The sequence below is a fragment of the Clinocottus analis genome, unplaced genomic scaffold (assembly GCF_023055335.1).
Source record: "Clinocottus analis isolate CAN_PGR_092001 unplaced genomic scaffold, fCliAna1.0.p SCAF_4, whole genome shotgun sequence".
NCBI lineage: Eukaryota > Metazoa > Chordata > Actinopteri > Perciformes > Cottidae > Clinocottus > Clinocottus analis.
This window is the reverse complement of record NW_027176153.1, coordinates 13,624,696-13,640,797: the sequence shown is the minus strand read 5'-3', so window position 1 is coordinate 13,640,797 and position 16,102 is coordinate 13,624,696. Positions and strand designations below refer to the sequence as shown.

At 39.6% G+C, this 16,102-nt stretch overlaps 1 protein-coding gene across 3 annotated transcripts in view; it reads left to right on the top strand.

The window, feature by feature from the left end:
* LOC137800117 (kazrin-like) overlaps nt 1–16,102 on the top strand; it is a 149,243-nt gene continuing 133,141 nt past the window's right edge. For all 3 annotated transcript variants that reach the window (XM_068597148.1, XM_068597146.1, XM_068597147.1), the window contains exon 1: nt 1–378. In XM_068597148.1, coding sequence (XP_068453249.1) covers nt 303–378 — 76 coding nt within the window. In that variant the 5' untranslated portion in view covers nt 1–302. The remainder of the gene's footprint in view (nt 379–16,102) is intronic.

Below are 16,102 nucleotides of genomic sequence, written 5' to 3'. Positions count from 1 at the left end.
AGCAGGCTGAGAGCAACCCAACACAGATCTCCCATCAGCTCTGGAGCAGCAGCGACTCTCGCGGCATCTGAGGCAGCAAGACACAGGACTGATCTGCGGTCGGCCGGGAGGCGGTAGGGAAAGACGTAGGAGAGGTCGTGAGGTGGCTTCAGAGGCAAATGAGCAGTTGAGAGAGGGCAAGAGGAGAGGATCGCTCCAGAGCAACAGTCGACCGTCTCCACACTCGGAGGCTGATCCACAGTGCACTCTCTCTCTCTCTCTCCAAAGACGAAGGACCTCTTCCCTCCCGGAGGAGTTCAGCCATGGAGGAGATGCTCACCTGCAACCGCAGCCCTTTCTCCCAGGTGTTTGGGCGTCAGGGTCAGCTCATGCAAGCCAGTGAGTGTTAACATCCTAAAGTCTGCAAAAATATCAAAGTTGTTTTTGCATTGCTCGATCCTGATAAGGTGTAACTTGATTGCGTGTAATGATCTAATAATGAGTGCACCCACTGCTCTTTTGTATTTGATGATGAATACAGACTGTTTTAGAAGTAGACTGTTCCGATAATGATAAATGAGACTATAAATACAGCAATATTGGTTTGCAAAATGAATATGTTTTAGGAGGCAAGAGTTGAAGAAGTGTGTCTCAGTTTCACTGAAAAATTAACATTGCTTTCAATTTATCGTTCAGGTCTCTCAATACTTTAAATAATGTTTCCTTTTCTCTTTATATGGGGTGTTAAATATAGGCTTCTTCTCTGTTGAAAAAAAGACACAATTTGTGTTGCAGGTTTCATGCAGCATGGCTTTCTAAATTGAATAGGTTTTACATTCTTTTTCCGAGGAAACATTACATAATGCATTTTGTGCTGTTTGCATCAATATTGAATCATTTAATCCAGTTTGACACAGGGATGTGTGAGTGATGATAGACTGTGGTGCTGCTCTCATGCACAAGAGAGATATGAAGATGTGTCCGTGCTGTCGTGTGTGTGTATTTGTGGGTTCGCAGGAGCAGACCTTCTCTTGCATGCGTCTGGAATCACTCCTTTGATCTCTGTCCGACCGAACATGCCACAGGTCTCAAAAGCGTCAAGAAGTAATTTAGACGCAGACTAAAAATACATTCAACCACTTGACACAAGAGCTCGGACAATTGTAGATTATATTACAATACAGTAGTCTTCCAATAAATGCCTTTGTGAAGTCCCCTATGTTTGCTTTTTGTTGTTTGTGCATATTGTTTGCGCTTATGTAATTATTTTCTTTTAATTTATGTCAATGTTTGATGGGGTTCTCTGCGGTGTGGGTGTCAGACACCTACAGATACCATTCAAACTCTGCTCATGGGCGCAAATATGTATTATTCATATATGTGAACAGTGTCGGTGTGAATTGTATGCTTGAGCTTTGAGGTCTTGTGGCTTTTTCTTTTCAGGATCAAACCCCACAGACACAATCTGCCTCGGATGTTCTGTTACAAGGCGTTACATAATTCCTCAAACAGAAAATGGCACCTTTTTGTTCATGGCTGACCTGATGAGAACTATTTGATTGTATGTACTTGATTGTCCTGTATCTGCTGGCATGTTCATTCACTGTGGTACAAAAATTGATTTTTATTCCTCTGACTCAATTGCCACACAAGGAGGACCTTGAGCTTTTTCTTTTGCATTGAGCTGAGCCGTAACTTGTGTGATTTCATTTCTCATTCATCTGTCTCAAATGATTTGCTTTTTTTAGCTGCCAATTTTGCCATAGGAAAGCAACTGCTTTCCTATTTTCCTAACTGGAAAAGTTTCTTTCAATTGAAACATTTCTGAATGGCTTTTTTTTTTATAGAACTGTTTCTCTGTGAGCCTACTCTTTTTTTTGTCTTTAGTCGTCATTAGATTGGATAGGTTTCCCCAATTTGAACGATTAAAACAATAACTTTACTTGATTGGATAATCAACAGAGAACACATGCCTGTTTAAATGTTTGCAGGCACATCAAGCTTTCTTTGCAATTTGGCGTTCGCACACTGAAATGACACTAAATATTCAGTCTTTGTTGCATTTTAGCTTTACACATATGTTTCTTCCTTTTCTGTTGCTTTGTCCCATTCAAACGTAAAGACAACTTGAAGTCACACTGTGGTACTCATTCACAGCTCCTCGCCTCCGATGCCTGTTGATCAGTCACAAATTTGAACCCAAATGTCACTCTGGTTGTGCAAATGACACTATCGTTGCATGTGTTGGGCTGAATTACAGTCAGTCTCGCGCTCCCCAAGTTATCTATGCTCTTTGAAGCTTGTGCTGCATGTCTGTGATTTCAGATGTGCAGAAGAGGGAAGGGAAGAGAAGGGGGAGATGGAAGGAGAGAGGAGGGAGAGGAAGGGAGGGGATGGGGGGCAAGAAAGTGAGCAAGCTGCAAATTGTGTGAATAAGACATGGGTGTTTTTTATTTTTTTATTTCTATTTTTAGCAACAACCTTACATACTGTTACACAGCTGCGGGAAGACTAATCCACAGTAGTGCTGGCCCGCAATATCTGAACAGTAATTATAGGGGGATTTTTTTGTTATCTTTGGCTGTCACCCATCATTGGATCAGAAGTCCCTCAGCTATATGCAAAGGCCTTCCTGAATTGCAGAGAGAGAAAAAAAACATTTCATGAGTGTTGCTCATGCCCAAAGACTTGAATATTAACAACCTTCTGGTGGTTCCCTGGCAGAATAACACTTGACAGATTTTTTTTATTTTTTTTGCCTCATGAATCGCATTCACGTGGCAGTGCCAGGTGCATAATCCTGCAACAATTCTCTAACTCCCCACTGGTGGTTTGATTGGTTCTGTGTTCAGTGTTGTGATGTGTTGTCAGAAATCCCTCGGTAGCCAATGTTCCCGTTTGTTGGGGAAGTGTGACAACTTAGTTCTTTAAATTAGTTTTTAAGTGTTCTGGAAAAGTTCATGTCTATGAATTCTCAAGGTTAGTCCATTTTAGGTAGAGCATCATTTCTTCCCGTGACTTTGTGTGTGTGTGTGTGTGTGTGTGTGTGTGTGTGTGTGTGTGTGTGTGTGTGTGTGTGTGTGTGTGTGTGTGTGTGCTGTCAAATGTACCGTCCACGTAACTGAAATCATTAAAGCTTCTCATTAAACCTCACCACGACCTGATATATTTGTCTCTCACAACTCACCTTGTGGCTGTTACTCAATTCAAACAAAAGCTTCCTGTTTTCTCATGTCTGTCGGAAAATAAATTGGCACGTGAACTGATTACCGCCCAACATTAATTTTTGATTATTGACTATTATCGCTCTCCTCACTTTCCTCTGTTGTGCATTTTGTTGTTTAAAGCTGCAATTACACTGAAATGAATTGCTTCGGATAGTTTTCCATTGTGAGAACCCGAGTTGGCAGAGCATCTGACAAATGTGTGAAAAAAGGATCTGACTGCCCTGAAGCTGTGCTAAATTGATTGTCACTGATAGAGGTTAATGATTACTTGTTTGTCAATGATGAGAGTATGTCAGTTTAGCAGTCAACGTATGAGACTGTTTCCTTTCTTACCGTCACTTTACCCTTGAATATCCCCTTAATACCTCAATAAACCGTTGGTAAATCCCTGCTCAGGAGAAGTGAACGTGATTTGAAGTTTTAATATGTGACCACTGCAGGTGTAGAACATATTTTGGTCTTCTTTGAAGTGATTAATTCCTCTCCCGCTTCCACTTGTGTTCACACTCGCAGATTCCTCACACCTCCTTACCCGGAGGGCTTTCCTGCAGTAAGAGATTAGTTTCATGCTCTTGGTGTTGCTAATCATGTAGAAGGAGTCACGTTGCAAGAGGTTTGCCGGTACAGTAAATGTGTGCACCCAGCAAGGTAACACATCCTTTTTTTTCCACTTCCTCACATGGTGAGTTACTCATTTGGGTCTTTATTGATTCATTGAGTTTGTGCTTAATAAAAAAAAATGAGAATGAGTTGACATTATATTTATAACTCGACCTGTGCATTGATATTATTATTCATTTGAATTTTCATCAAAACTGTGTTACTTTATTGAAGAAATAAAGTCCCGGGATTTAGATTATCATTCAGACAGATTTAAAATGATCTTGCACAATCTACATAATAATAACATCTATAATAATAATAATCTATCAAAAGAAGAGGAAACTGTTTCACACGACACTTAAAAATAAAAAAGTAAAAATATTTCATGCTGACTAATCTTAATATTATATTCAGTATTATGTATCTTTGTTAATATTTAATCTTTTTTAAAATAGTGTTTATACCAAGTGCATGATCTACAAAGAGCATGAATAATGTTGCGCCTGATGCTCACAAACAGAGAAAGTTAGAAGGAATCTCGTGTTTTCACGATGCCTCCTGTGCAGTATTTGGTCTTTTTGCAGGATAATATTATTGTGACTGTATCGGTTTGTTTTGAGAAGGAATTTTCACCTTAGTGGATTTGTGGTCAGGATTAACAGTGAATGTATGACCCAACCAGAGTAAAAGAAAGATTATGATCATGTAACATGCCCTGATGTACTTTATGTCTAGACTTGTTTCTGACAAGTCAATCACAGATGAATGCGGGTCATTCTTCTGCACCAGTGGCCTACGCTTCCTCACATGAGTTAGAAACCATAGTATTGCCATCTGTGCCGCTAAATCACGTCAGAATCACATGTGAACTATTATAGAGCTCGCGACTAGTGGTCCACCAGCCAAGACTGTAAACTATACAAATCACTCTTTAATTGCGTGTTTGTAGGTGATGTTTCTTTAGTGGGAGCAAAGCACTTTAGATCAAGTTGTTCTGGGAATCGCTTTAATAGCCTTCAGAGCATATTATTAAAAACTCCTCGCAGATGAAAACTGCTGTCAAGGCAGTCATTTGAGTTGAAGCGGCAGACCATGGGACACCTGGCACACAAAATTTACAATGCACCACTTTCCCATTTCTGCGTTTAAATTGAACATCTCCAACTTCCATTAACCTTCAGATGAATGAGCACTCTGCCAGAAGAGCCTGACTGAAAACAGACTGGAGGTCAGTGGGCGATGTCTCTGCATCTACTTTTCTGCTCCTCTATCCTCTGCCAAAAAAAAAAAAAACTTTTTTAATATAGATTTTGTGTGTTGGCACATTCTGTCACACATAGGTGTCATTCTGAGTACAGATTGTGTGTGTTTTAAAATTGTTTCTGTAAAGCATTTACAGGAGATATTAACCAAGCAAGCCAGTGAGAAAAATACTTCAACCTACTGATTTTATCTGCAGTGCAATAAAGCCCATAAAAAGATAACATGTTTGATACCTCAGGGATGAGAACCACAACACACCTCAAGGACATTACAGTAGAATGTATCTCGCCTTTTGAGCTTCACAAACGTCATAATATCTGAGATTTTTTTCATTTTGAAAGAGTTTCCTTTTCTCCGCAATAGACTACCATCTACTTTGATGTATGCAAATAAAGCTTAAACAATCGTCGAACTAGGTTGCTGCCTGACAAATGTGAATACACTTTAGTTCTAAGGCAATGTAGGTTAGGTAATGTACTGCAATACAAAAGAACTTAACAATATCCAAATTATGTTTAGATATTGTTAACGGACCATCTGCAGAATTGTTTTTAACAAAACAAATATTGACAAAAAAACGAAAAGTGAAAAGTGTATGATATATTCTTTTCTTTCTTGAGAGACATATTAATGGTCAGAACTACTTCTTTCCAAAGAAATAGTCCCTATTAAAAATTGTGGCCACATTTCCTATGAATATTTATGCATACCAGGAATATTGTTTCTGGGAGAAGATGGTGCATTAAAAAGTTATTTTCTAGTTGACTATATCATTTTTTAAAATCTCTTTCATCTTTTGTATTTTGCATTTGGTTTACCTGCTACCTCACAGTGATGCTGTCTACACACACGCGCGCGAACACACACACACACACACACACACACATGGATTATTGGGCTGAAGCGACGAGGGATCTGGGTTATTCAAATAATTTTAAATGGTGGACTAATCAAACCAAAATTAGAGGAGAGGGTCTGATGAAAGCAGCAAGCGAATAAATAGGCAACGACATTAATAACACGTAAAGATGGTCTAAGCAGTTGTTTTTCAGGATAGAAACAGAGAGGTAGCGAGAGAATAACAGCAACTTGGACGCTAGCTAGCCCGCCAACATGGTTAGCACGTGTGTCTCCTCCTTCTAACAGCGAGCTAGCAACCACTAGCTAGCAACTCACAACTAGCTAGCAGATAACGTGTTCCAGAGGCGCCAAGGTTGGGATGTTAGGACAAACTAATAAAGTCAAAATGAGTGTGGTCTGTACGGGAGCTGCTAACAACAACTGTGCACAGAGGCCTGTGATACATTTGTAGACGTTTCAATGCAGAGGGAAGCAAACGCCTGCTTTAAGGTAAAAAAACGGTCTCAATGCTCGATAATGTTTATTATTTAATCAACAGTGGAGCGCAATTTTTAAAGTTTTGCTACTTGGTAAGAGTGTCAGTGTGATAACAAACTGCGATCTTCTCCTTATTACATTAAAGCCCTTGATGAAGACAATACATCATATCACTCTCGTCATTATTCATCTTACCTTTTCAGGGGAGAAGCATCAGTAGGTCATTTAGTTCCAACAGCAGTGGCAGACTGAATGTAGATGGAAATTACAACATTGTCTATGATTTATCATTCACCAATAGGTGTATGATAAATGATGTATACACAGACTTGTGCAGCTGATTTAATTTCAATGATTAAATCATGTGTTAATGGATACAGGTGCAAAAGAGGTCAGCTTTGCATACATTTAAAATGCAGCCCTGTGTTTTTATTTAATTGTCATGTTTTGCATACTTCATGCAGCTGCAGCTGTGATGGAAACCTTAATACAGTATCTGGAGACTGTATCTGCACAAACCTCTGTGTGTGTGTGTGTGTGTGTGTGTGTGTGTGTGTGTGTGTGTGTGTGTGTGTGTGTGTGGGTGTGTTTGAACGAACAGAGTTTAAATTGCTGGATCAAACAAATTATTACAATCCCCTACTGTACTAGTATGTTGAATCACTTTTAGTAACTGAGACTTAATTTTATATCTTTATTTTTAATTGAGCATGCAACTTGTTAAGAAATAGATAAAGCAAAATTATGAATAAACCAAAGGGCTACTTTAAATTAGACTGATATCGAAGGAGCTGAGTGAAAACCGATGTGTTCTCTGAGAGATTATGGATTATATTTAAATAAATGTGATTTAAGCAGTGACTGCTGGCAAGTCATCTTTTTATGGTGTTTGAGGATCATTATCAATTTCTTTTGAATAAGAAACTGGAGGTGCTGTTGCTGCAGTACATCCTTGTCACATTTTGGTGTTTTGCTACAAATTCAAACAGATGCCAACATAAACGGTCCACACTGAAACTCCCTGCAGTGTAATTACTCAATTTCTGTTGGCCAACTGGTGTACAAACTACCAGTCAGCTCTCAGTGGTGCTGTGATTATCCGAACAGCAGGCAGTGACGCACAGCAGCACCACAGGCCGGCCACAAACCGGCAGGGCTGGATGTAAGTCAATAGACAGGAAGCAGCCTCAACCGCTACCGGCGATACCGCTCGTCCTCAGCCATGGACTGGATGGGACCCATTCATTGTGTTTGGATTCCAGCTGTTTCTGGTTTTATTTATTAAAATGTTCCACGATGATGTGTACCTGAATCTATGCTTTTTGTGTTTTACTTAAAAATATGGTACTCATTGTTTATTTTAATTTAACTGACCCTTATAAAACCCCCCAAACAACAGCTATGAATCTCTTTGATGGGACACATTTTGACTTGTTACGACAGGAAAAGCACAGGCTATGGAGAGTTGCAAGCGTTCCCAGCCCCAAACTGGTTGGAAAGTAGTGACAAGGATCAATGTTTCAGCTAGAAGCCTTCATTTGCCATGGCTGATGCGTTTAGTTTTGGCCACGATAAATAAGAAGACCCTTTATCTATGAGTGTCGGTGTTTTATTGGCTTACAGCACATGTTATGACACGGCAGGCAAATTCCTGCTCCTTAAAAGGATTTCTTGTCTAATTTTACAGATTTGTGTTTGACAAATTGCTCTCCTTTGGTGGCAGATGTACTCTAAGTAAGGAAATAGTCTTATCTTTCTGCTCCGGAAATGAAAATAAGTTCTGCTCTCAGGTACTTTCGCATTTGACATTGACTGGTGCAGTTCTTCCAGCCTAAAGGCACAGAGTTCACTGGGGAGTGTTGCATCAGATGTTCCCGTCCCACTGACAATGGAATTATGAGATTCAGATTAAAACTCTGATGGTTATTGCCATGTTTTGGAGACACATAATTTCTCTTCTGGCTGATATGCAAGGCAACTGTAATCCTCACTAATCACTCAGAATTGATTGTGTTTGCAGTTGTGATTGTTTTGCAGCAGGTTTGTATTCTGTGGTGTAGAGATGATGCGTGTTTCCTCTCCTGCATTTTTTTTCTTCTTTCTTTTCTGCTTGCTGCATTTATCTGCGGCGGCATGTGGATGATGCGTCAGCAGCAGCATGTGATTTTTCTGCCAATCACGTCAACCCAAGTCTCTAATCCTTTACTTTTCTGCTTCTAAATCCTCTCTTCAGGCGTCTGTGCTCTCCCATCTAGACAATCCATCTCCGGCAAGCTTTCCTCTGTGAGACGAGAGATCATTGATGAGTGATAAAAGCTTAGACTTTAATCCCCAACACATACAGGATTATAGGACAAGTGTTGCACATTTAAAGTAAATAGCGCCCGCTGTGACTTTGAGAGCACGAGGGGGAACTTTTTTTTGTTCACTTGTGGTAATTAATATCCAAGTAACAACCACACGGTCAAATACATTTCGATAATAACCACAAACTGTATAGCCACAATTAGCTTTTTTTCTTGGTCACGTCCAATCAGTAGAGGACAGAACCGGCCAAAATCTAAAATGTATAAAAACATGACTCTGAAGGCATAGAGTAATTGATATAATATTTACCGTTCATTTAACTCTTTACTATTTATTTATTTTCCCCATTTATTTTGACTTTTATTTATTTATTTATTTATTGTTGTGTTCATTTGATTTATACATTTTTAAACGTTTTTATAAAAAATAATTGTAGAGATATGTATTTATTAATTCGCGCGTAATCTTTCCTTCTGTATTTTGACCACTTTTTGTTCCCCCAAATGAATTTATTACAGTGTTCTTTTCTTTTACCATTTTATTGTTGCATCTCATTGTGCCAAAGAGTCATTTGTCATGGGGTCAGCTTATTGGTTGACGTAGAGTGCAAAGATCAAATATTCATCATAACTAATACTGTTTGCCTATTAAATCATTTACTTATTGATTTATTTTAGATATTGGCTGAGGTGAAGATTAATGACAGAAAAGAGGCGAGAAGTCTCGTTCTCGTTCATCATGGAGAACTGCATTCCGGATAGAGAAATGATCCTCATCAAATGTGAAACATTTCTTAAAAGTATTCAATTATGTTGTTTTTTTCCTCATGTGATAGTTGCAGGTTATCGAACAGATACACAATCACAGACTGTCATCTAACCGAGGTGAAGGGAATGTGTTTCATTCTCTGGACGTGTGAAGAGGCTTAACACACCTCCACTGTAATTATCAGAGGCCCCGCTGCCTCAGGGAGTAATCTCACTCCGGCTGAGGTGTTAGGATGGCTCAGCGCAGCGGGCTGCAGAGCCGCTGAGCAGAGCTGTTAGACTGAGCTGACCTCGAGATCCCTCAGGCCTTAGCAGCTGAGTGGTGTGGTCTCAACGGCAAGCCGAACTTAACAACATGTTACACATGCTATTCCTCTATCAGAAATGTCTCAAATGTATTGTTTTAACGAGAAACATAATGAATTTAATGTCAGTACGCTATCTATGAAGCTTCAATCTTCTAACTCCTTGCAGCAGACTGGAAACAGGTGGAAACAACGAGCCTAAATGCTGTCCAGGAAACAAACTCCGCCTCACAGCAGCTGTAAAGCTCAGCAATTAACAAGTTGTCTAATCTGCAAAATGTCAACCTTTAAATTTAAAGAGCAATTTTTCACCCAAAATGTAATGTGTTATCCTCAGAATACAATATAATTTTAATTAAATACATTTTCCTGTACTGATGAATTATATTTAAAAGCAATTAACAGCAACATTTCTTTCCAAAAACATTGTCTCCAATATATTAATATTTCTTTCTATCAGCCGCAAAGTAATATAGAGCTGTATCTCCCAATTATTTCCTGGATTAATACATTTATTGTATGATCTATGTACAGTAGAATGCAAAAAAAAGTGGCATCAAACCGATACTTAACAAATTTGGTTAATTATATTTGAAAAACATAAATGTATTGAAAAAGTTGAACAACATTTTTGAATTAATAGTTGCAGATTAGAGAAATGCCAAAAGTATGATTCAGGTGATTTAGAAACATTGACATCACTGCATATTTTGTGCACCATAGAGCACTAATATGGATAGTTGAAAAATAAAACCTAACTACTATTAAAGGCATTCTTGCTTCGAGAATGACGACTCGGCTTTTTCCATCAAAATCCATCCCGCCTCCAGCTATCGACTAAACTCTGGAGCGTGTCTTCATTGCACTTGGTGGATTCCTGTCATTTGTAGCGATGGCGGCATTCTGCCGAAGTGGTGGTGCTGTATGGTAATCAGTGTGGTGAACCGGGAATGGCATCTGCCAAAACTGTCGAAGATTAAATAAAAAGAGCTGTCTGGTTTTGGCTGGACCACAGCAAAGCTGGAGTCCGCTTTTATAAACGCTGAAGTCTGTCGCTGACAGAGCGAGTGATGAACGGAAGCAATAGCTACACTATCTAAGAAACTAAGACAACGTATGAAATACGTTAAAAAAAAACGCAATGGAAGTTGCTTCTTAAATCTGCATTGTTATGTTACCAGATGTTTAATCCATTTTAATCAAACAATGAAAGTCAAGGCCTAATGTCTGTTTGTGATAGGTTGTTGGGGTGAGAAGTTGCTCTGCAGAGTTGGAAATAGTGGCACAAGCTAGATTATTAATACCTGCTAAAAGTTTCCTGAATGTTGACCGTGACTCGTCCTTTGTTCAAGCGGGCAAAACAAACGGCAGGCCATATCGTTTAATGTGCGCGCCCTTTCGTTGAGCGTTGGAATGAATCTTCATTGAGCGCACAGCCAGTCAGGCAGAGAGACCGTCACTGTGATAAAACCCATGGCAGGACAGCCGTGTTTGTGAACTCTTATCTTGCACTTTTATCTGCTGTTCCAGCCTCAGAGCAGCCATTCCACCTGTGTGCTAAAGATGCTATCGTAGCTATCTTGCTCTTTTTTGCAGCCGTAATGCGGCTGGAGGGACGTTCTTCACTATTATTGCATATTTATGTGAATTGGTAACCTCCACATATCAGAGACATGAATTACATCATATTGGAGCCTGGTACCGATATCTGCTCGGATCTGTCCCTTTTCTAAAATACGCATACGTGAACTCTTATCTTGCACATAAAGAGAGTTTGCTTGAGCTAGTTGAAAGCATGATACAAGATTTTGAGCTACGATTTATTTATTTTTCATTACCTGCATGTTATGGATTCAGTTTTCTAAATATTTACATGCATGACATGGGCACAGCACTTAAACAACTTTTTTTAAAACTAACTTTCCTTAATTTCCTTTGTTTGGTAGATAGAAACCTGAAAGACTCTGCATGTCCACAAGTTGGAAGTAGGAAAATAGTCATTTTGCCATATGCAAATCAACCCTTTAATCTTGAAAAATGTGTTCCTGGTCATCACTAGATTATCTACGCACTTGTTTGTCTTGTTATGGCATCATGTCTTTGAGGTAGCTATGCGGCAATGTAATGCACAAATGAGCATTTCCTTTAGTTGTTAGTATGAGTCGCCCATTTAAATCATTTAATGAGACACTGCCCTACTGAAGCCATTTCATGAAATGGAAGTTTCCTTAAGAAACGCAACATTCAGTGTGAATTCAAACACTAAAACCAGACAGAAGACTGTCATTATACACATTATCCCTCTTGTTTGTGTTTTGGCAGCAGCTTCCAACCCCCACAGCCAAATCAGCAGGGATGACAATGAAAGGAAATGGTCTTGTCAGGTATGATTCATCTCCCCCTCCTCTCTCCTGGTGCCAGTATACAGACCACTCAAGTGTGGTTTGAGAAGCTGTTAGGCTCGTGCTGATAAGTTTTCCGAATGGTTTTTCCTCTGCCTGTCGATATTAAGGTGTTCTATTACTACTATCAGTACTAAAATGTTATAAAAATAATCGCTTGAATCTGCGCCCTGCTATGCATTTTAAGACATTTCTGGTGGAGCGGCATTAACGCCCGCTGAGCCCCGGTAATCGGCATAAGTGTTGAGTGAATTTTAAATCTTTGATTACAAACCAGCTTGCCGTCTCTTTTCCATGAATCTAATCACCCCAGATCTTTGTTCTATTCCTGCCCACTCACCAATACTTACTGGAGCAAAAGTCATTTTTTTCTCATCCCGAGGTTTGATTGAGGTTTTTAAATGAAGCTTTGAATGTCTGTTGTCGCCCCCAACAAATGAAGAAATATCATTTTGTGTTATTGTGGTTGTATAGATGTAATACATGGTGCTTTGCTGCTGGGCCATCGCCCCTTCTTATCCTCCAGGTTTGTGCTGCGCTGCTGCATATGGGAGACAGGGTTTTTGCCGCAGCAAAAATGTTGTTTTTGAAAGGCTGGTTGCTAACAAATATGTATTAAAGCAGAATATTCTGTGTTATGTGCATTTTGGAAATCGTCTAGCTTTCTTCAACAAATGATGGCCTGAGGACGGAGTCGAGACAGAGTTGTTCGCTTGTGTGTCTGAGTGGGAGAGGGGACCACTGCACACGATGTTTCTGTAAAATATTGACAAAGATAATCATTTGAATGTGAATTATAAACCATGAATGAAACTTCAAAGTTTCAAACTATTCGGTACAGCCCTAGTTTTTGATATGATTTGTATTGTGTGATATTAAAAATATGGAAGTGGCTTAATGTTAAGTGATCATGGCACACACAGACTTTTAAATGGGAGCCGTTGTTTGAAGAGAGGAGACATTGATGTTTGGATGTTTTATTTCAAAGCTCCGTCAAGAAGACGCCGAGCCTCGCATCCGCCCCCTGATGGTCGGATCGCCTGTTGGCGGTCTCAAGTGACCACCGTTGGAGGATATGAAAATAGAAACGATGGCCCGACGCCAGAATCTGCGGTATGGCAGATATGCAAACTCACATTGCAGACGGCCATACTATCTTTTCACAGCATCATCTCAACTGACCATCACATTTGCCTCTGAAAACACTACCATGAATATTCAATTCTAAACATCAAGTAATAAAGAGGAAGTTGTTTTTCAGTTTGATCGCAAATGATAAGAATATTCATGGGATTTGTTTTTTTAGTCGAACTCAAGTTTCTTCACTTTCATTAACCGTAATGTTTTCGCTAATGCACTCAGCATGGGCCACATTAACTCTTCATTTGTGAGCTCAGAGAAAGTGTATAATCCTGTTAAAGGACGTTTGAAAATGATTTCACAGTGAGAGCATTTTTATCTTTAACATTCCCACAGTGTTGCACTGAGATGTTTGAAGAGTGCTCAGAAGTTCAACTTTGAACTTCAGCTGAAGGTGTTTTCCCTGGGATCCACATTTTCAATCATCATAGTCGAGGCAAACACAATAAACAGTCTGTTTTTACAGCAAACACAGGCAAAGATTCATCATCCTCTAGATGCTCGGCCCAGATACAAACTTTGACAGTATCTACAAAGACAGTTCTTATGGTTGTGAGAAGCGCTGCGAACAGCAAACTGTCAGACCACCCAGTATCTATGAAGAGACTCCAAATGTTCTCAAGGCATAAAAGCCAGACATAGCAGTCTAATCTCATCCAGACTTTGGCGATGGGGTGTATTGAATCCTTCCTGTTTGTGCAGAGCTTTGCGTTGGCTGCGACCAAAATCAAAACATTACCAGAGACAACAAAGCATTAGACAATAAGCTCTTCCTTTTAACTGGAGAGCCTTGAATGTGTTCATGAGCCGACAGTGTCTATGAGGCTACGTTATTAGAAGATGAAGTTGATGTACAAACACCATTAGTCCAATTCTGTTGCAGCAGCTGTCCCTTTGTTTATTTTTTTCTGTCTCTTTTGCACAAATAGAGAACAAGCTGAAGCTGCTCTGTAATCCATTCAATGTTATCCAACAATTGAGGATGTTGTTACAACTGCAGCAGAAAAACACAAGAATGAGGGCAGAGAGAGAAGAAGAGAGCTCCGTGTAAAGCTCAGCAGAAACAGAAGGGGAAAAATCGAGGGGGATGCTTCTCTGCTGGAGGGAGAAATAGACAGATATGTTGAGCCAGCGCTGCATCTTTTCACAAACACACGCACGCACACAACATTTTGAGTGCACAGCGGTCCACCTCCAGGAAAGCACATTCCATTTCTGCTCCGCTCCCTTTATTTCGCCCATTACGGGGGTAACAGATACGATTAGTGGAGTTTAATGAGCTCTGCAGAGATGAGAGCTCTGCTCGCTGCTCTCCGCTTCACAGCCACAGAACCTCCGGGGTTCAACTACGCCGAGCGAGTGATGCGTGCGCTTCACTTTGCACCATCTCCGTCTCTTTATCTGCAGCATGTACATCTTACACTGAGGCTGGAGGTGGGGATCATGGTGGTGGCGTTATATGCATTTATGCATTTGTGTACTTGCCTGTGAACACGCATAATGGTTAAACATTGAGGGTAAGCTGTTTATGGTGTTTTTAACTGTGAGTTATTCTAGGGAGGTGGAGACTGTTGCGTTCTGTTTTTATGTTCGCATGGAAGAGCGTGTGCAGCATGGGTCTTTTTACATAATTATATTCATTATTAATCTTAAAAAAATAAAGCAAACAAATATATTATATTAGTATATTATATATATATATATATATATATATATATATATATATATATATATATATATATATATATAGACATACATACATACATACATACATACATACATACATACATACATACATACATACATACAATGCTAGAAAACAGAAAAGGGACCTGAAAATATTTCACGTTTTTATGATTTCAGAATCTGTTGTTGACAGACTACATTGTGCTGAAATGAAGTTATCAATCAATGAGTGTAAGTTTGCTCTTCTCTGTGTCCTCAATGGTTGGACGACAGCACTTGACGGTAATCAGCTGCTCTAGTAGGATTGATTACAGCAGCTCTGTACAGATCAATACGCCACTAATGTCCTTATTGTGCCTCAGTTCCAGTCAACGTCCCACTTTCACATTCCCCATCAGCCTCGAGACTTGAAACCACAGAACTTCTAAAAACACTTCAATCGTCATCTGATCAGTCTCTGAACACAACAAACAGCGTGATATTAATTAAAAGAGTGTCGTGTTCTCTTTCATCATGTTCGGCTTGGGAATGTCTCTGGCCTCAGTGATTTGATTGTTTTGCCTTCATTTCACAGTTTTAAATGCTACTCAAGGACTCCTTCAGTTGACAGGCATTACGGTGAGCGATAGGCCAATGCTGCAGTGTTTTATTGTGACCACGAGGGGGCAGTGTTGTACAGCGCTATCGCCAAGGCAGAGCCTTTACTCTTTCGACATGTTTCTGGATGCTGCGTCCCTTCAACTACAATGTATGAAATAGGATTGTCTAATTATTACAAACCACTGCACTGAGATCACCGCTGTTCTCCATTTGAGCTCTTGCATATTGTTGTTTTCTGCATTAATGGCTTCAGTCGCTTGTCAGCAGGAGCTTCAGAGTCGTGGTCTTGTTTGTAGTTCTTCTCTCTTTATCTTCACTGTCAAATGAGGTGACAGAATAACATTTCCTGCATGAAAATGGGAACTTTAAATCAATAAAACCCCCACAAGCATATCATAGACTGTGTTTGTTTCAGAGCTTCATAGCCCATAAAAGTGGATCATTGTCTAAAATAGTTATTATTCTGTTATGTTTTTTATTGTTAT